Source organism: Drosophila elegans, unplaced genomic scaffold (assembly GCF_018152505.1).
Source record: "Drosophila elegans isolate 14027-0461.03 unplaced genomic scaffold, ASM1815250v1 contig_814, whole genome shotgun sequence".
Taxonomy (NCBI): domain Eukaryota; kingdom Metazoa; phylum Arthropoda; class Insecta; order Diptera; family Drosophilidae; genus Drosophila; species Drosophila elegans.
Genome location: NW_024546167.1, coordinates 17141271 through 17162232, shown reverse-complemented (window position 1 = coordinate 17162232; position 20962 = coordinate 17141271). Strand labels below are relative to the sequence as shown.

The 20962-nt window shown below is 38.1% G+C and overlaps 3 protein-coding genes across 5 annotated transcripts; 2 read left to right on the top strand and 1 right to left on the bottom strand.

Annotated features, from left to right (window-relative positions):
* The first annotated feature begins 763 nt into the window (after positions 1 to 763).
* LOC108148006 lies at positions 764 to 13668 on the top strand. 3 transcript variants are annotated; one of them, XM_017274836.2, is made up of 7 exons: positions 764 to 1152; positions 3529 to 3613; positions 9275 to 9727; positions 9795 to 9890; positions 11048 to 11457; positions 11523 to 11939; positions 12444 to 13668. In XM_017274836.2, exons 3-7 carry the CDS (start codon positions 9290 to 9292, stop codon positions 12775 to 12777), a joined length of 1695 nt encoding a protein of 564 aa, XP_017130325.1. In that variant the 5' UTR covers positions 764 to 1152; positions 3529 to 3613; positions 9275 to 9289; the 3' UTR covers positions 12778 to 13668. The 3 variants fall into 3 exon arrangements, with proteins under 3 accessions (XP_017130325.1, XP_017130324.1, XP_017130323.1); XM_017274835.2 differs by lacking the exon at positions 3529 to 3613; XM_017274834.2 differs by lacking the exons at positions 764 to 1152; positions 3529 to 3613 and adding an exon at positions 6705 to 7011.
* Positions 13669 to 13921: 253 nt separating this feature from the next.
* Positions 13922 to 20537, bottom strand: LOC108147993 (interferon-related developmental regulator 1). Its single transcript, XM_017274808.2, has 5 exons — positions 19705 to 20537; positions 16703 to 17387; positions 16088 to 16331; positions 14681 to 14908; positions 13922 to 14612 (listed from the first exon to the last, which is right to left on the bottom strand). The coding sequence occupies exons 1-5, from the start codon at positions 19739 to 19741 to the stop codon at positions 14529 to 14531; spliced, it is 1278 nt and encodes a 425-aa protein (XP_017130297.1). The 5' UTR covers positions 19742 to 20537; the 3' UTR covers positions 13922 to 14528.
* LOC108147994 lies at positions 14997 to 16051 on the top strand. Its single transcript, XM_017274809.2, has one exon. The coding sequence runs from the start codon at positions 15139 to 15141 to the stop codon at positions 15991 to 15993; it is 855 nt and encodes a 284-aa protein (XP_017130298.1). The 5' UTR covers positions 14997 to 15138; the 3' UTR covers positions 15994 to 16051.
* Positions 20538 to 20962: the final 425 nt, after the last annotated feature.

Below are 20962 nucleotides of genomic sequence, written 5' to 3'. Positions count from 1 at the left end.
AGCAATCCAGTTTTATGATGAGAACTCAACCCAACTTTCCTGTTTACTAAACTTTAATTTTGGCGCTTTAATATGAACATAAACAGGGATTGAGGAAGTCGTTCGTACAAGATTTAAAACATGACATGAAACGCTCTTCTGTTTTCTGCAATCAATTAACATATAAGGCAAGCACACCTTGATATAAAGGTCTTTAATCTGTTGGTGAAAGGTAAGAATTTCAGTAAGCAACATCAAGGAGTTAAATGTGTTCGATTAAATAAGTGCTGAGATGTCACTTCTGTCTGTGTAGCGTGCGACTTAGATTTTTGTTAATATCCTGAAAACCAACAATTGCCTCAGTCTTAGCACAAATTATAGTGATTTACAAGAGCTATAAAAACCGCCTTTTGTAAAAATAAATAAGATTTTACCAAATATCAGAAACCAAAAAAACAGAAAATCATAAAAACTTTGACATGACATAAGGGTTGTTTATTGTCCATAAGAATTTATTCATATAGTATTGTGGAATAAAGTTAAATGACTACCTGTTTCAAGATTTAAAATGCGAAAAATTTAAAACAAATTTTGCAATTTTAGCAAATAGTATGACCGTTACGCAAAAATCAAAAAAAGAAATGTTAGCGAAGCGTCGAACTAACAGAAAAAGATTTTCTTCGTTAGGGATGGATTAACATCGATAATCCCTGCCAAACATCGATAGTACCGATATTTTGAACAATCGATGTTGGCATCGAAGTTTCACCACCTCTAGAAGAAGAAAGTAAAGGAGAAAGAGCAGGAAAACAACACATCTAGTCGCGTCGTCGAAAAAATCCAAAAAATTAAATCACGGGAGCATAAAAATAATAACCAATTCCCATCCTTGGGGACAAAGGCTACAGTGCGTTTGTAGTTGTAGTGGTTTGGGGCACAAGCAGTTGGGGTACCAAAACAAACAAAGAAAAAGGAACCCAATTGGAAACGGGGAAACTGCGCGTCCTTAAAACAATGTGAAAAAACAACAAAGCGAAAACAAATTGTGAAGTAACGTCCCGAATTACGAAAGTTTATGTAATGCAATAGGACAACGATTGCCACATTGAAGCCACTGCAACTTGGACAGTATTTAACCGTCTTTTACTTTTCCATTTCCGCAAAAAGTATACGGTGAGTGGGTGGTTCATTTCTACATTATCTAGCATACACAAAACAAAGCATAATAATCGCTTATGTCGCGTGCTAAATGTCTGACTCATTGACGAGTGATTCCAGGTGCACGGTACTCAAATTGACTCACTGTGATCTAAACAATACCTAGGTTTGAATGTATGCACAGATAAACGAATGAAATACATAGCAGCTATTGCTGCTTAAAAAGTTGATTTGTTAGTACTAAATAGTCGTTTTTAAATGTCAGAATGTGGAGAACAATTGTTTTTTTTTCATATCATAAAAATGTTCACTACTAAGTTGTTTAGATACCGCTGAAAACAGTACATTTTTAATGTTTTCAAACGTAACACCTTAATAATATTCTACAGCCAATACCAAAATGATAGTCTTGCCAAAATCTTACTTTACAAGCGCAGATAAAAATATCTATATTCTATATTGCTTATTTAAAACCTTGACATTTAAGGTGTGCTTTGCTGTTTGACACTCTCCCCTCTTTTTCGTTCCACTGTGCGCCGCCCACTTTCCGCCCAGTGCACTTGCACCTAAATTGCACTCAATTCGCACCGAGTGTCTCTCCTTCCTCTCTCTTCTTCGCCGCGTCATTCGCCATTAGTAACGCTTCCCAACGAACATTCAAACATAGATACACACACACACACACACACACAAGTCCATTCACTTTATTTGGCTTTTGCGCTTTCAATTTTGTTTTTGTTTTCCCATATGATTTTTTATCATTTGCGCCATTAAAACTGAAATTATCTAGGTGTCCGCAAATAAATATCTGTGTCTATTTGCTTGCACTCAAAGGTTGATTGGCGGGTACAGGGAACCCTTGCCTCTGAATGACAAATGGTCGTTAAATGGTGAGTGCGAAATTAAAGCACTAATATTTCGATATGACGTGAGCTGATAAACACTGAAAAGTAAATTTAAAGGAATTTGAACCGAAATTTATGTACATGCTTTCTGCCACATTAAGTATACGCAAAGTATTTTTAGGTAAGCAGCCATGGAAATGGTAAATGCCTTAAAAGTTATAGAAAAATGTTTGTTCTCTTCCATTTTAATTTAACTTATGTACTCAATGATTCTTTGAATATCTTTTAATGTACTACTTGGCAATTTATAAGGAAAATAATTGTTAAATAAAAATAATGCTGAGAACTGTATTATTTGTCATGTTTTAAGAATTTTGGCATATTTTCTGCATTTGTTTAAATCTTGTGTTTTCTGACAACTCGTGTTTCTTTTGAATAATTCTAGAACTTAGATTTTTTGTAGAATCTCTTTAATGGAAGCCCCTTGTTATTTTTATTTATTTTTCTTACATTTTTTTGTTTAAGTTTCAAAGGCTGAAACCGGTAAACAAATAGTTGTTTGGGTGGATCCCTGTGGGATCGACAGTTTTCACTTTCCCAAACCACACACGCAATGCTGACGCGTTTCGTTTAAAAGTGATTCAATCAGTTTAATTGATCGCCGCTGAGCAGTCGCATTCGATTGTCCGCAGTACAAGTGCAAGCGTATGTATCAATTTTTTTGTTTACACTTATGATTTGTCTGCAACGCTCGCAATTTCCCCGTACACGTTAGGCCAAAAGGTCAATTTCTGCACACTTCTTCGCAAGAGATCCACTTAGTTCGTTTACATTGATTACACCGTTTGCCTTTCCAAGTTGCGATGGCACGCGCTAAACGACCAAATGTCGGGGGAAAAAGGCGATATAGGCGATAATATAGGCAGTCCCCGAGGAATTTGGAATGTAAATGTAGTCAGAAAATTCTGTATTCTGTATAAAATCACGCGCTGCACTTTCGGTTTGGGAAAATACACAGCCGGTTAGGTTAGGCATTGGATTTATTCATTACCCTCCTTCAAGGACTTTGTCTGGTAAAACCCAAAAGTTTAAGAAGTTTATACCTCATATGTTTTACCGAGTGCAGTTTAAGGGAAACGCCATTAAAAGTTTTTGACTTTTTCCAAGTAAAAGCCACAGTTTAGAAGACTTTATATTTCATTAAACATTCACATCGAGTCACAAAAACGATTACATATTTTTCTTATAGGAAGGAGGATAGATATGGACATTGTCGACATAATTTACTTCTTTTTGGCTCTTACAATAGCAATAAATAATATTTATATTTATGTGTTATACCTTTTGGCCCCAACCCAACAAAGTGGCCATTTTTTCATCAACCCCTTGTCTGCCCTATTTCTCTTTCTTTTGCTTTTGAGGGACCTTGTGGGTGACTTACTTTTATTTTATTTGGCGGCGGCTGAGCTTCTTATGGTTTAAACATTCATTTGTGACACACATGTGGCAGTCGAGTATATAGCTAACATCAGCGCTTCTCTTTCAGCTTACGCTTAGCAGAACTTAGTGGGTCAAAGTTTGCACTCATATTCAGTCCCGTCCAATAATCGTAGCCCTCAAATGGATTCTTTGTGAGTACTTAGCGAATGAAGGTGTTGTTTCGCTTAGAATCAATTTACCCGCATGACCTGTTTATTTAAAACGTAATCTGCATGGAAATGTTGTTTTACAGTAGTTTCCTCTAGAAATCTGCTCGCTGATTTATTACGGTTGTGAATAAACAATTATATATCGAACTGCGAAGTCAATTAAGTTAAAATATTTATCCATGTAGCGCTGTATAATGCGGACGTCAATTCTTTGGATTTGCGTAATGTCTGAAATAATGATGCAATTAGGGAGAATATAAATTGCGTCTGTCTCTAGCAAACATTTAAAATTGTTGGACATGGCGGATATATTATATTTTCATTTGCCACGTAACTTAAACTTTGTCATAATGCGCCAAATTGTGATTCAATTTTTCGAAGAGAAGTCTATCAGCACTCTCTTTTTCATTCTAATCTATGTGTCGTATGAATTTTTTCACTGGACTTTAGTAATAAGAAAACGAGCAACGTCAGCGATAAAAAACCAAGTTCATGAGAAATTTGGGGGTGTGTATAACTAAACATTAATGAATGATTAAAAAGTAGTAGGGAAATATTTATCTAATGTAAAGCAAATAAGATAAGATATTTCTGGATAAGATAAAAAACATAATTGCTTACTTACAATTACAATAGGAACTTTTGATTATTAAATGAGTCATACCTATCATAGCCCAAATATAGTACTCTTAAGGTATTTAAGTCATGACTGTAGACTATAAATTCCGACGATTTATTGTACTCCGGCAAAATGACTCAACAGTAATATTAATATTTTTTGCAAATTAGCTTAATTCTTAAACACTGCTCAGCTGAATAATTTGACTACGTTCAACATTTAACTGGATTTAAACCGGATGCTTACCGGCTATTTCTAAAGCGGTTTCAATTAGAAGAGTGAAACCTGAAAAGAAATTATATAAGCCAATATATGCAAAAGTCAATTATCATAGATTGTTTAAAGTTTTAAATTGGATTTAATCTAAGGTAATTATTTTGTCACTTCAATCGTGCCCAGCAAGCTTTCCGAAATGATGTGTTTATGATTTCAATTACCAAGCGAGGAGTGGACCAAATATTCATTCACTCAATAATCGCTTCAATTAGCAACTCGATGGCTTCACGTTTCATGGGATAAAGCCTTTGAGTCGACAAAGTTTCTGTTGGATTATTCGGGGTTTCCTTTTAATGAACACTAATGATAGCTAAATAAAAATTAATTGACTTATGTACGCCCTAAACTCTTTTGGTAAACTTTTGGGCGCAGAGGACGGCTTCACTTGGCAGTGAATTTAATTTTAATTTGAAGGTCGTGAGTTTGCTATTTAATTGGGATGGGCAGAGTATTCTTCACTTGTTTGTTCAATTTATTATCAATCAATTCAGTCACCTAGACCTCACGTAGGCCGAAAACAACATTTCAAATGCTAATACTGTCTTGCTGGTGTCACTGTTGTGCAATATATTTATTTGTTTACTGGCTTTCGGTACATTTAACCTTCGCCAAGTGTATGTACGTATGTATAAATGCTTTGCTATCTCGAGGAATTATCCGCCCGCTCCTTGATTCTTGCCAAATTACACCCCAAAAACTTTCCTTTTGTCAACTTGCCCTTACAAGGGCACAAATACAAATAGGTATAATTTTTCTTTCAACGTTTTCAAGCACTTACTATAATGTCATTTATGGGCGTAACAGGCACGACACATCCATATACTTTTGTACTTTATACTCAAAGCGAGTAACAGCCGTAGCAATTAGTTGCTTATTTAATATTCTGCGTTGAGCGAATCCACTTAGAATGTGTGTGCACCTCAAGCGCGTAATCAAATTAAAATTACCATGCATTATTTGAGACATAATGAAGGAAGCGAGTCGAGTGAGATAGCGTGCAGTCCAAAAAAAAAAACAGCTCTAAAGTGGGCTAGCCAAGAGCAATCGCAAAGAAAGCTATAGGGGCAGTACTTATATGTGTGGTGTCGTGACGTGATCAACATTATGTGTTTGCATTGTCGGTACGTGTAAATAAAACTCAGGCAAACCCACAACTCAGTTATGCGTTCGTTCAACCAAGAGCCCTGAGCTTGGGACCATCTATATCTCTTTATCTTCAGAGCTCTGTGGCCAGTGAGCTACCTAGATCAAACAAACCAGTTGAATATAACTCTCAGCTGCGAGCGTTGAAAAACTAGTTTCAAAGCTTGAGTTTTTTTATGTTTATTTTACCTAAAACCAAACTTGCTTACCTGTGCAGGGGAGTCACACTTTTGATTAGACAGCTTGGGGAGGTCGATAAGTTAATAAAAAAAGATATATACAATATTTTTTTAGAAATTAACTTGTTATTTTGTTAGGAATAGTGGAAAAGATTTACATTTACAATGTTGGTTTAGTATGATTTTTGCTGCATAGTATATACTAAATTAACATCGGTAAATACGTGTAATTATAAACGCAAGATTGTATTTCAAGCTTATTAGTAAATAACCAAACGGGTATTATAAATGGTTTACTATACTCAATTAGCTTCTACTTAAAATTATACAACATTTTAATTTGTTTACAAATGTGTACTTTCGTTCGTACTCATTAAGATTTGCTCCCGCGACCTGTTAAATATAATAATCTTCTGCATTCATATTTCATATTTACTGATAAGCTATTATGCAATTAAAATATTTCAACGCTTTATTCAGTACTCTGTTGGATACCGCGATAGGCCGTTAAATTTATTTCAATTTCCAGAAACTTTTTGGGATAAAAAAAAAAATGGCAAGAATTTGTCTGTTTGTTTATGGATACATTTATTAAGCCAAAGCGGACGGGGCCGCCAACTCGTGATGGAAATTAATTGCCGACTTGCTGTTGGGTTAATAAAAAGTACGAGTACGCAGCACTCGAAGAACTGAAACTGCCTCCACTGCCTTGGCGATAGCCACTCAACAGTAGTTGAGTTAGGTTGAGTGGAAGAGCACTGGGAGAGCGCAGAGATATACTCTTTGACTCGTATAATATATATTTATATGTGTATTCACACCCGGCGGAGGATCGGCTGCAAATATACTCACTTCAGTCTGAAAACTTTGCGACTCGGGCACTGATCGTTCGGTGGAGCGTTCCATTAAACTTATCGGAGATACATATGTGCAGGCAGTGGCAGTCAAACAACTCATAAATATATCGCCACATACCGCGTTTTGTGTGTTTTTTCGTGCTATTTTTGTTACAACACAAAAAGGAAGCCAGTGCTGCTTAAAAATAATACAAAATAAACTAATGGATATGTCCGCACCGCATTTGCACTTTGTGGTTTCCCATGATCGTCTGTGCATCAAATGAAACCGAAAGCGAAACGCAGAAAGTTAAATTTATTACAATGGTGGGTGCCTATTATCAGACCATCTGGGCAACACAGCGTTTGCCTGCTGCTTGTGGATTACTTGAATTTCAATATTTCCGCTCTATTAAGCTTCCCCTGGGTTCATCAACGCCCCAGTACAAGTTCCAGATATAATAGACAAATTAAATTTCAGGCTTTGCAGGCATGACAATTTCTTATCATAATTCAAGTATATACAAAACAACAAACATAAGCATTAGTAAAAAAAAATGTAAAACAACCCAGTGCATTCTATGACTCAGTTATCATAAAGATCTTTTAAAATATAATAAAAGTATACGATATCGAAGAAAGATCGATATCGGGAAACCCCTGAAATAGTTCACTACATTTACTAGTACTTATCAAAGTTTTTTAAACTATATGCCTAAGTAAATTAATCAATTAAGTTATGCAACACCATTAAAATTTGGTTCTTTGTTTGAGACAAAACATTAAAATTTAGTAGACTGACTACTAAAGAAATGTGTTACCTTCGTTTTTTAGATATAGTAAACTTTGCAAGATATACAAGATAATTTCGATTAATTATTTCTTCTTTTGTGTGCAAAAGCTTCACGTTTTACTTGAAAATTTCTCTCTCAGTTAGCTTTGTCTTCGACTTTTGATTGGCTTTATCTTATCGCCAGTTTGTCGCCATCAAACTTGTTGTCAGCTAAAAAGCTAAACTAATACAGTCGACTAAAATGGGAAAAACAGCCAAATGAGTGTGCAAATGCATAGCCTTAACACCTTATTTATGGTTTGTAAGCCGGCCTTTTCTATTGTTTGTATTCAGCCTAAAAACGGATTTTCAAATACGGCAAAACATGATTTATGAAGACTGAAGACTTAAATTTATATCCACTTTTTCTAAGAATAAAAAAGTAATGCTTGTGTAGAATACAAAAAAATTAAAAAGTTACCTAACGAAATACTCTTTTTAATTATATTTGCATTTATGCATTTGTGAGAAAAGATTAAAAACTACAAGTCATTTAAGCTAAAACCCAGCAGCATATATACTATATATCCAAATATAAATCTATTTTATGGCTTTGGTAAACAATATAAAACCTTCAGTTTATGGCTATATATTTTAAAAAGCTATAAACATTTTTAACGTTGGGCAGTAAAAATAGAACAGCTTTTTCTAAGAAAAAATGCTTATCAATGATAAAAATGGTTGAGCTCTGTGCAACCGAGAAAATATAGTAGCTGTGACGAAAACAACGACCCTATAACCATTAAAAACAAATGTTGCAATTAGCAGAGAAATGGTAGTTAAGCTTTTCACTGTAATTAATATCCCAGTTAATGGGTAAGAATTTTCGGTTAAGTTTTTCCGCCTCGTCCCGCCCTCATCTACCCATTTATCAATGTATTTGAGCAAATCAACGAGAACAATTCAATTGGTTAATGTAGAACGACAGCTCAATGGAATTGCAGCTTGTAGCCTGTCGGTCCCAATGCTGAATTGGTTTTTATTTTTATATTTTTGATATTGTGGGTGTCAAGTTGCTGGCAGGCATTAATATCGATGCCTCAGTCTCCTGCCATTTCCGATGCCCATGTGTGCCTTTTGATTGATGGACGGACGGACGGCTGTTGTGCTCGCTTAGAATCGTTGCTGGCATAATAATGCCAAATGCCCATGGGCCCAGTTTTGCCATTTACCTTCCTGCAATATTCCATCCTCTGTATTCCATCAGCGCCCTTGGGCGCTGTCAGTTGTTTGTTTGGAATCAGTAGGGTTGGGCACTGTATTTTGAAAAACATATTTAAATATTTATTCAATATAACTAAACTCAATATTTAAATATATTGTTTCTAATGGTCATGTCAAGTGATCTTAAGTTCTAAAACTTTCCTCTCAAATGCTTTTGAATAGATAGACAGGACATTGATCCTAACTAATTTTAAAGCTCAAAAAAATATTTTTACTTCAAAATGCAGATTTTGGAGAATATCAGTTTTCCTTTGTATTGTTGCATGCTTTGAAAGTGTAATTAGGTTGTTCCAGTTGAAGTAGAGAGTACCCCTAATGCCACCATTGACTTGGGTCGGCTGTGCAAACATTTGCATTTGCTTTTAGAGCGAGCAGCCCAGACACCCAATTCAATGTTTATTTAAATGACACCCTTTGGCTCCTCGCCACGGGATGGCTGCTTGTTTGCTTGTTTGTTTGGTCTATCCAGCTAAACCATCGATTGGCACAGCCTTGATGAATTAATTAAACTCATGGAATTCCTTCTATTTGCAGTTGATTTAATATAGGATGCTGCCCAGCCTGGATACCTTAATGCGTTGCTCGAAGCGAGTTCTGCAATCGCCGCTGGAGGTGGCGGCGGCCAGCCAGATGCGTAATGGCCACAGCAAGTCGTCCGCCGGGGGCATCTACGGTCCCTTCACGCCGGACAACGATCTCAGCTGCTCGGGACGCGGCGATTGTGTGAACAACACCTGCGTCTGCGACATTCGGTATGCGGGCAACGAGTGCGACATCTTCAATCTGCCCTACTATGCCGGAATTTCCACCGTCTTCTATGTGGTGGCTCTCGTCTCGGTCATCCAGCTGCTCATCTGCATCGTGGCCGAGTACCAGCGGCTCAAGCAGCCCTCCATCCTACGCGCCTGTCGCATCACCACCCAGAAGCTGCTCTACTTCATGGTCTTTGTGGCGGCCTCTCTGCGCGGTGCCTACTTCACCACTCCCGTAAGTAGTCGCTATACAGTAGGTCATTAGATCAGTTCATTTAATCATTTTCGATTTGTTTTTTCAGTTGGATCTGCAGCCACAATGGGCCGTAACCCTCATGTCCGCCTATTATCCATTGCTCATGACCTGCGCCTCGCTGATTGTCTGCATGTGGGCCGAGGTGAGTCAAAGACGGAAGAATTCTTCGATAGCAGTAGGGGAATGGATATAGAATGTCAGATCTATCCTAGTCAGTCATAGATATCTGGAATTTTAGAACATTTTACAAGTTTGACTAAAATATTTTATGGACGAAAGCGCAAAGACCAAAAAGGTTAATAAGATCTTGTAAATATTGTAGATCTTGTGGATCCTAAAACTAAATGGCTAATAATAATGTCATCTTTTAAAAAAACTCTTTGGTCTCGGATGCAAATTAATGTATTATATTTATACAATAATTTGTAAATGCTTTGAAATTAACAAAAGTGTCTTTAAAGCCAATGATTGTTGCTTCTGAACAATCCAATTTTAACGGTCCGAATAAAATTAATAGATTATTATTATTAAATATATCAAAAACTTAGAGTTGGTTATGTAGTTTCAATTATAATCTAATTTCAAATAAGTTCCTTCTAAAAACAATTGAACTATAATTTCTTTTTACATAACTTTATATTTATTCGGTTCTGTTTTTAGTGGTTATTATCCCGAAAGTAGAACATCATACTATTTAAAGCAAGAGCAAGCCTTACCATATTTAATGTTATTTTCATCTTTAAGAACTTCTGAACGGCAAGAACGCATTACAATATAGATAACGTATCTTTGTTGCTAGCAAATTTAATAAATTTCTATGATAATTTTAAGCTAGGTGGTATTTCTTGTCACGAGTCCACCACTAAGTTAAAAAGTAATCAGCTACGAAATGGCGATTGAACAGCCTGACGTAGCACCCAAATCATGAAAACCATGGGAATAACTATGACCAGCTGAACTCTATATGGTGCTCGATAATATGAGCACTGTGTGGCACTAAAATGCGTCCACTTGTACTTGCCATATTTTCTCGTATCTAACGAATGCGATAGCGAGAGTCGAGTGCAATTGTACCCGCAACTCGAGCCAATTTCATTGTTTTTCGCAGAACGTAACTGGGGCCTGAAAGCGATAGGCTAGCACAATAAATTAGGTTTTGAGGCGAGTGTGTACGCGTACAGTTGCACTTAGCACTTGATCTGAAAATAGAAAATGGAAACACTGTGGGTGGGTGACGCTCTGGAGCGAAAGCCAGTCGGTACTATTATTCATTCACACTTGTTCTGTTCACCGTTGCAGATCTTTCACCTGCGCGACATTCGTTGGGAGAAGTCGCAGTTCCTGTCGAAGAGCTTCCTCGGCTTTGTGGCCTTCAACTTCTTCCTGTACAGCCTGTTTGGCATCGAGGTCTTCAACTCGCTGATCAATTCGAAGCGCCGCGACTACGCCCACATCTTCAACGGATGCTATGCAGTATTACTCCTGATCGTGGTGGTCTTCTTCCTCATCTACGGCGTCGAGGTGTTCTTCAAGCTGCGCGGCGGCTTCGTTTACGATCAGACGGGCAAGATCCTGGGTCCCAGCGAGGCGATTGTGAACGCCTCGCAGTTGCATCAGTCCCGACTCGGACTGCTCAGCCAGGCCGCAATGCTCATCGTGATTGTGGGCTTTCTCACCTCCGAAACTCTGGGCGACTTCTGGAAGGCCAAGTGAGTGAAGCTTTCAATTTGAATCGCAGCTGCTTTTTGCTAACTAAATACAATTATTTTCGTAGGGTTCCTGTTAACTCGCGCAACTGGCATGACATCATTTTTCGCATTGCCGAGATTGGAGTGGCCCTGTGGTTTCCCTGCTGCCTCTGGAACTCGATGGCTCCCGAACAGCTCTGGATTCTGAATCCTCGCAAATTGCTATCCCGCCAAATCGATCCATCGATACCCACCCTAAATGCCGACACCAATAAGTTGTCGCCCGAGGAGGGCCAGTCGTTCCTGACCAAAAAGGACTGTTGGATTTGCTACGACTCTGACAAGCCGGAGCCCCTCATCCAGCCATGTCGTTGCACCGGCGATGTCAGCTCCGTGCACCACGAATGCCTCAAGCGCTGGCTGGTGGAGAGCTGCAGCAACTCGGAGGCCCAGTTGTCCTGCAAGGTCTGCGGTCATCCCTACGAGATCGAGAAGTCCAAAAAGTAAGTTTTAATTGCTGATAAAACTTCCAGTAGCATTTATGGTGGTCCTAATAAAGTCGATTTTCAGACATTGATATCACCAAATTTATGTTACTACCGATGATAAGGTTTTTTTTATCGCCATGTCTCGATTATCATTTCCGTAAAAAACCAAAAATAATAGTCGATATAAACCACTTTTATAAATTATACAAATTATAAAGTAAATAAAAATTTTTTTTTTTAAATGGTAAAAAAAGCAAAAATACTTAATTATACTTCTAGTTAAATAAATGAATTTTTTATTAGGGAAACTATTGTGATTTAAAACTTTTAACGATAGCTTACTTCCAAAAGCATTTATGCATATTAAAAAGTAAATTAAGTTAAGGGTATTTTAAGATTTTCATAGAAAAAAATAGAGCAAATTCAATACACAAAAGAAACTATTTCTTTTACGATTACGAATTTCTTAAAAGTAAACAAAACAATAGATTTTTATTTAACATGTTTCTTGTTTTACAGACTCGAATGGGACAAGGGTTTTACCATCCAGCATTGGTCCAAGACGGTTATATTGATCACCCTGATGTGCGTGACCGGAGCCACCGCCTGGGTGGTCATTCAGATGTACGTCGATCCGTTGGTGCGAGTGATGACTGTCGGCATTGCCGTGCTCATTGGCTACGTGTGCGTCAAGTGTCTGGGCGAGAACACCGTGGTGGCCTATCAGCGGGCCAAAGTCAGCTCAATCAACATCGTGACCAGCTCGGAGATGGAGAAGCTGCACACCATTTGCGAGGAGGTAAGCGCCGCCAGCACCTCGGCAGCAGCGGCTCGGACGGGAGCGGCCTCCTAAGACGCTAACAAAAAGGACCTTCGCTCAAGGAGACACACACATCACCCACACATCAGCTGAACTTACACAGACATTACAATCTACTTATACCTAGTTTAGAATGCGTTTTGCACACATTTTGCTCAATGCTCAATTATTAGTTAACACACATCACACGTGAGGTGGGTGTCCTGGCACACCTGCCTCTATATCCTCAACTGTGTACATAGGTTTAACAAAACACGTCAGTGATTAAGAAAGAGTTGCGAAAAGCGTTTCGATTAGCGAGTCAATTCTGTCTCTCAAATTATCATGCAGATTTCCAAAAGCGAATTGTATTAAAAGAAGCCAAATATTATGTAGTAGTATAAGCGTAGGTCAGTATCAATTGCAAAAGCCGAAACAGAAAGAAACGAGAACATCCTGAGATTATGATTATGAACGCGTTGCCAAGTAGCCTGAAAAAAAGCGAAGGAGCAGAAAACAGAGCTTCGATGCGCCAGTGAGTCAGCCCATGCTGATCTGTAGTTTATAGTTTTCTATTTTTTACAACCTATTTATTAAAGCATTCTGATTTGCTCCACTTCAGTTTCATCCGATTTCATCCTTGGATGTTATCAAAAAACCAGCAAAACACAAGTACTTGGCGAATATTAAATTAAGCAAATAAGTTTTAACTTTGTATTCGATTGGAATAAGTTTCTTACTAAATCCTAAGTTAACCCTTTAAGAAGCTAATTTATACAATATGTTGCTCCCACATATACATATGCACGTACGTATATAATATATATATATATATGGATATATATTCACATTTTATTGTAGTTGCTACACAAAATTTGTCAAAGCAAAGAAAAACAAAACAAAAACCACAAAAGAAGAAAAATCCAACATATAATTTAAGCTACCATACAATTTTTGTGATAAAATAAATAAAATACAATTTATAAAACTTTAAGTATTGTGGTTTTTATTTCAATTTCCTGCAATTATTTTTGAATAAGTTGGATACGTCGAAAAACCCAAAAAATGGGTAATAAAATAAAATTAAACTTATTGATGAATTTATTCAAATTTGTACCTCCTGCCAAGCAGTTTTATTTTCTTTTAATGAAAAAGAACTATAGTTCTTCCAATGTCACCAGATAAAAACGCATTTAGATTAGTTTTTGTTTAAGCCTAAAATTTATTTTACACGTATCTACTACAAAATATATGCATTATATAGCTTACTCAATATGCGTAATAAAAGCCATGTCATGCTATGACTAACTTTTGTATTTTTGCATTTAACTATTTTAGCAACATTAAAGCAGAAATGTTTTTTTTCGTATATTTGTAATGTAAAAAAAGATCAACAACGTAAGAGGTTACCCGAATCGAAAAGCGTACAAGTACAAGCTAGTCGTAACAATCGCAGCGTAAATTTTAACTTCACAAAATATAAGATCCAAATATGGAGCCTGCATTACAGACAGTTAGACAAACACAACTACTGCGCAACCGATAAATATTTAATATTATTTAAACAATGGCTCCATCGTGTGGATGATAATAAACTATACCAATTTTGTTTTATTATCCTGATGAATTATCCTAAATTTAGACTTAGTTCTTCAGCTTTGGCGACGCTTTGCCTGGTTCAAGCTAAAATCAGAAGCAATTCAACTAGTGTGTCCAGAGAGTTGGCTATCGGGTTTTGAGATGGTTGTGTTTGGGGTCGAGTGTGTGTGAGTGGATGGGCTCAGTTGATGGAGAGGAGTATGCATTTAAGTGACAACGGCCGATCGCTTGTCACGGTTCTTTCCACGGGTTATCGAGCGTGCCTTGAATGCAGCCGCATTGACCAGGTGCTGAAAATAGAAAAATATGAAATTAAAACTTACAAATCAACAAAGGATTCTTTTTTAAATTAACATACCCGCTCCAGCTTCGACTGCTTCACCTTGGCGTTGCCATTGATGCCAGTGTTGGTGGGACGCGATCCCAGCTGGAAAATATCGCGAATGAACTCGTTCTCCTGCAGCTGCGAGGTCATCCCGGGACCCATGACCGTGCACAGGGCCGAATACTGATGGTGTATGGACCAGGCATCTAGGGTCAAGGACTCGTGACCAAAACGAATGCTTATTTCCGGCGAAATGTCCTCCTGCAATAATTAAATAAAATAAAAGACATTTAATCCAGGTAGGCTAAGCCAAGTAATTCCAATCTAATGTTATAAATTGTAGACATTAATCACTTTTTATTTTAGCTTCATGTAAAGCAGACTAAATTTTTTGTACGCGACAGAAATTTCTTGTAATATACAAAAGTAAAAAAAAAAGTATTTGGCATATTTCTTTTTTGCAATTTTTTTTTATAAAATTCGCTGTCAAGATGATGCTATCAACCTATCAGCATGACTATGTGCCGCCCAATGCCAAGCGGTACGAGTTCCTGACGCGACCAAAGGGCTTGGAGGGCCACGTGGGTCCGCAGGTTATCGAGTGCGAATGCGTGGATGAGGCTAAGATCAAGATGCCGCCCAGTGCCTCCAAGGATTGTGCCGGCGTTGAGTGGACGGGCATAGCGCCAATGGGCAAACTGGTGGATCCCCGACTCATACCCACCCAGCTGACCCAGGATCAAGTGGACAAGATGGCCTTTTCGGCGGAGACCGATTGCTTTAAGCTGCAGCCAAATCGCTTCCTCAAAATCTTGCGAACCGTCTACCCGGATCTGTACGAGCGATTGAAGGTTCTGCCCAAGGAGGAGCTGAGTCGCAGGCTGGAGACCAACCGCATGTTCACCACCTATCAGATCGACTACTGTGCCATGAACGAGTATCCCGAGGGCATATACGAGAGTCTGAAAACAGAGGACGAGTCCAAGAATGCCAACAAGCTGATGAGTGAACGAGGACCCTGCAATGAGTTCCGCTCGAATGTGATGAAAGAACTGGAGCGGGATAGTTCTACTGGCTACGAGGTGACCAGCGACGATTGCCAGAAGACGTACAAGCCATTCAAGACCAGCTTCTCGGACTCCTCGCAAACCATCGAGTCCGGCAGCAATTCGCATTGGAACTCGGCCCCGACCACGTACCGAAAGGTGCCGACCTTCAGCGAATACATGGACTCGATAAGTCGAAATGGTTGCGTCATTATGCGCAACAGGCTGCACGATCATTCCAAATGCCTGGCCAAGTACTGCAAGCACGAGCTCAAATTCACGTGCAACGACATGAAGTAATTTTGCCTGTAGTCCCTTGTACATCTCGAATACCATTAAATGTGTCTTTACAAACCAATTAACCCGAGTTTTTAATGGGCAAACGTGAACTCACCTCTAGATAGCGCAGCACATCCCTGAAGGTAGCCCGCTGAGCCTTGCGATCACGCTTGGCCCGGTATTTGTGCGAATCTGTGGCCAACTGCTTGACGGCCTCCGACAACTCGGGAATATGCTCCTCCAGGAAATCATCATCGTGGGCACGGCCCGACTCCAAAATCAAAGCAATAGTCTCTCCAGCAGCCATGCGGACATCCAAGTGTGTGGATTGCAAAAGGCCCAAGAACTTCTTAATAGATCTGTAAGTTATAAAATAGTATTCTTAGTTAAAACTGATGACATAATAAATATATAACTAATTGCGAATCTTTAAAATTGTAACAGTAAGTTATAATAGGACTATTTAATTTTTGCCAAGCAAAAGGCCCAAGAACATTTTAATAAATCTGTTTATGGTATTCTTAGTAAGAACATTACACATACATATGTATATTCTTGGAATAACTGAATTCTTTGAAGTTGAAACAGTAAGCCATAACATATAAAATGTATAATATAAACAATGACTAAGTTTTATATATACATTGTTGAAATGAAAGTATAATTAATATATAAATTGGAGGCATAAAATAAATTATTTCGTTATCTGTTACATTTTTCTGCTACTTACGGAAACATGTTCTGGCCGGTGGTCATAAGGGAAACAAAATCTCCCGAGGGAATCAGTGTGAGCAGCAATCCCCAGGCGTTCAAAGCCTCCGCATGAAGAGTGCCCGCCTCGGCGGTGACCGAAACCGGTGTCTTATCATCGCCACGCAAATAGCTGCCGGCGAAGATGGCCTCGAAGTACTGCATCAGTTGCACCAACTCGCCGACATCCTCGCAGCCCAGGAAACTGAGAAGTCCCAATGCTGTGCAGCACTTGGCCCGAGCATCAAAGCCCACAGACTTGTCCTGCACGGTGTTCAATAGGAACTGATTCATAGCCTTGGAGATGCCCTCGTCGCCGCCCATTTGGAGCACCAGGAGGGGGGCGAGTCGAGCACCCCACACCTGCTCCTGGCCCTTGCCGCGGCGGATGCTCTTCTCCACGAAATCCATCAGTGTCATCTTGCGGTCCTCCACAAAATCGGGCATGTAGCGATGCATGAGCAGCTCGCAAATCGCTTGGAGGGCCTGCACACGGGTCTGGGCCGACTTCTCGGTGGCCTGTTCCAGGGCCTTCTCGAACTTCTCCTCGAAGCGCTCATTGGCCAACTCATCGGTGGCCTCCGAAGAGGCGACCTCCGAGACATGGGAGTAAACGCTCACATTGTCGAAGGACTCGTCCTCAGAATTTGAGTCATTGGTGCGGCCTGCAGGACAAAGCAAAGGATTATTATGGAATTTAATTGTTTAAATAAAGTGTTGAGTTAACCTTATCACATTTATATTAACAGAATTTTTTTTTTTACTGGCTTGAGTAAGAGAATGGAATCGAATCAGATGTCTGCAAAAACTGCTTATACTCAAAAGGAACCACTTAACCCATAATCTTTAATATTTTTAATGATAATAAATAATTTAGTTTATCTGCAGAAAATTAATTGATTTAATTTGTGTCATTTAGTTGGAAACGACGCATTTGTTTAAAAGCGTTGCAAAACTGTAAGCAACTATTAAAATTCACCTCCTAACTTGTTTAAGCTCAATATACTCCAAAATATATATATAAAAAAACAAGCTTTAAAGAAATCGAAAGCTATTTGACTGAAACATAACTAAGATATTGTGCCTTTATTCACTTTAAAATATGGCAAACATTATTGGTACCACCCTCGCATATTGTTCGTCAAACTGTGACAACTTTTAGACCGCAGTGTTTGTCAAACCATTTGAAATGAGGCAGCGAATACGTATACTTAACTTTTCCGTCTTCGAGCAGTTTTCATTTGGCTGTGTTCTCATTCCGATGTGAACATATATACATATATATATATGTATAGACAAATTAGAAATTCAATTACATGCTTGCTACACCAGCAATGACCTTCACAACAAACAGTTTGGGAGCCAATGTTGTGCAACAAGTTTTCTTTCTTTTTCTCTCTCTTTGTTGCTTGCTAACGGCGTCGAAGAAAACCCGTCGACGACCACAACTTTCATTATGGCGATTTCCCAGTGCCTGTTTTCTATTTGGGGCAAGGTAGTTTCCGCCTTCTGTTTCTTACCTTTCACAAAAGCTCACAAACGAACTACAAAAGCGTGCTGTAACTGCTTGCGAGAAACAAGAAAAACAGTGGACAACAGCTGGTTTGTTTGAAAGTTGTTTGGATTAGATTCGGGCGAGTAAACCAACTGTTTGTCTATAGAGAAACATAATACATAACACAAAGTTGCATAATTATTAGGTCACCGATAGGGTACTGAAAGAAGATGAACACTTCCGCGACTTTATTTTTAAATTGAATGTCTTCGGGAATCATAATGGCAATAATAAATACCCTAAATACTAAATTCTGCACTTTTATTAACTTGAACATTCTCATATGCTTATAACTTATTTAATGTATAATTGTCTATTTTCTCATATCTGGATCATTTTTCCAAATATTTGCAATATTTTAAAAAATATTTTTATTATGTTAGTAAGTTGTGTAAATTAATAGCATTTAGAAGAACGTTGATAAATGATCCAAACAAAGGTAAGCCAAAACCTTTTAGAAAATTCCTTAAAGAAATGTACACTACATTCTAAAAAAAAATTCTCCAAAAGAAAACCTAATGTGTTGATAAGCAACCCCGCACTCTAAGATTACATGCCCACTGATACCCTGCAGCGAAGTATTCCCGTCTGCTAGTTGTTATTGGGCGTGATTCTGATAAGCTGGCATTGAACGTTCACATATGTGTGTTTGAATAGCTCTATGTGTAAATATATACATTTATTTACAACTGAGCTCAAGATAGTAGCAGTAGGGTAATTTCAAAATTCTTCAAAAACATTAACATAAAACAAGTATTTAATACAAAACTCAAAAACTGTAATAATAATCAAAATAATTTGGTTTGCTTTTTTTAATATATGTATAACACTTATGATTTTGATCACAGCCGTATATATTTACATACATTGAGTGTTCCGCTGATTACTTGTGTTGTTGCGTAGCCAGCTGAGCGCGTGGAGAGCTTTTCGTGCCAGCACAGCAACAAAATGAAAATAATTATTTCGAGGGTATTGCCAAACAGGTTGTAGGCAGTACAAAGCTTCCTACGTTTTGGAAGCCAACGAAATACACAAAACAGTGCACGGTATTTATTAGCCAGCGCATGACTAACGCAAAGGTCAAATCGAAAGCAGCTGTGAAAATTTCCCCTGCACTCGCTACACATAAAGAAAATGATGATATGGATATGACTTTCTTCATTATTTTAGAATCATTATCTTTGATATTAAAAATAGTATTTATAAAGGTAAGAAACTAGATAACAAAACCTGTGTGCATTGTTAAAACCCTTTAATTTTGATTTTTGATTAACAGACGAAAATGCTTTAGCAACCTTATGAAATGAAATGTGAACAATACACATATCAACAAGATATAAGAAACATTCTATTTATTCGAATAAATTTCTATCTATCTCCTGCTTTTCTCCTGTGTACGCCCACACACATTTCTCTTTGTGACTCACCTTTGCCTGCTGCTGTTTTCTTGTTGCGTCTCGGCATGTTGCTGTTGTTTTTGCGTTGTTCACGTATTTTGTTTGAACTCGACGACGACGTTTTGGTTTCTATTGTTTAGCCTGCTGCTTCAAACACAAAGAACGAATACGAAAAAAAGAACAGATGTTTTGTAGCCGAGTGTCCTTTCCTTCTTTCCCAAGATGGCAAAGTCTACACAACGGCGAAAATGTCTACACTCCCGTCGCTTTGGCGGCAACTAAAACGCACGTGTTCTGCTCCGATTTATTGATTTTCTTTAGGTTAGAAATATTGTGTTCTTGAGTTTTTTTCGAAGCTGGGCTTGGTTTCTTTTCTTTTCTTTTTTATTTTTTTAATTCGAAACGTTTCCGATCAGGACGCACCTATGCAAAAGCTTTGGTGTTTCCAATTTTTGGCAATTCTACACGACTGTCTTTGCCGTTTGCAATTGTTCAACTCCGATCGCGATTGTTGCGGGCGTATCTTATATATAGTCTGCTGATTTTGCTGCTGCTGCTGCTTGGCGATAATACAAAAATGTCGTACTCCGGTCGTCGTTGCAGCAAATTTCATGTTTAATTGCAATGAAGTCACCACTCCGCTTCCTCAGTTCGCAGCTCTTGTGAAATTGGCTTTGGGTTCCCCGATTCCCGATGCGTTAGCGTGTTAAATCCCTCCGAAATTGGCAGTTCGATATGGGCCAGCGATGGCTCTTCGCGTACTTTGCGGTGGCAGCTTTCGGAAAGCTCTGCGGGGCGTTTGTTTAAAAATAATGCAAATAATTAAGCACGTCGATTGCTGATTTTTACGAAATGAAAAAGTGAGTGACCGTCTGTGAGAACTGCGAAAAATACCAAAGATGGCGGGGGTAAATCAATTAGAGATGGCACACGTGTGCTTAAGCGATAGTTGACACTAAATAGATATATTAAATTTGATTATTGCATTAAATAATGTTATATAGCTTAATTTTTTGGTTAATTCGACCTTCGTGAGTGCTGATTATAACCAATACCTCCCACAAATGTTCAACCTGGCATGCTGTGATAGTAGGCCTGTTTTTAAAGACATAAGTTATATGATTCATAATTTAATCATGTTTTTTTAATATTAAATTGTACATTTTTGTGTAATAAATACCTATGATTGAATACATTTTTGAGTCTGATAAGTTCTTTTTATACTAAGTGTTCTTATGCACTATAGAGCTTTAAATAAGAGTTAGGGGTTTTAACTTATTTTGAGGTG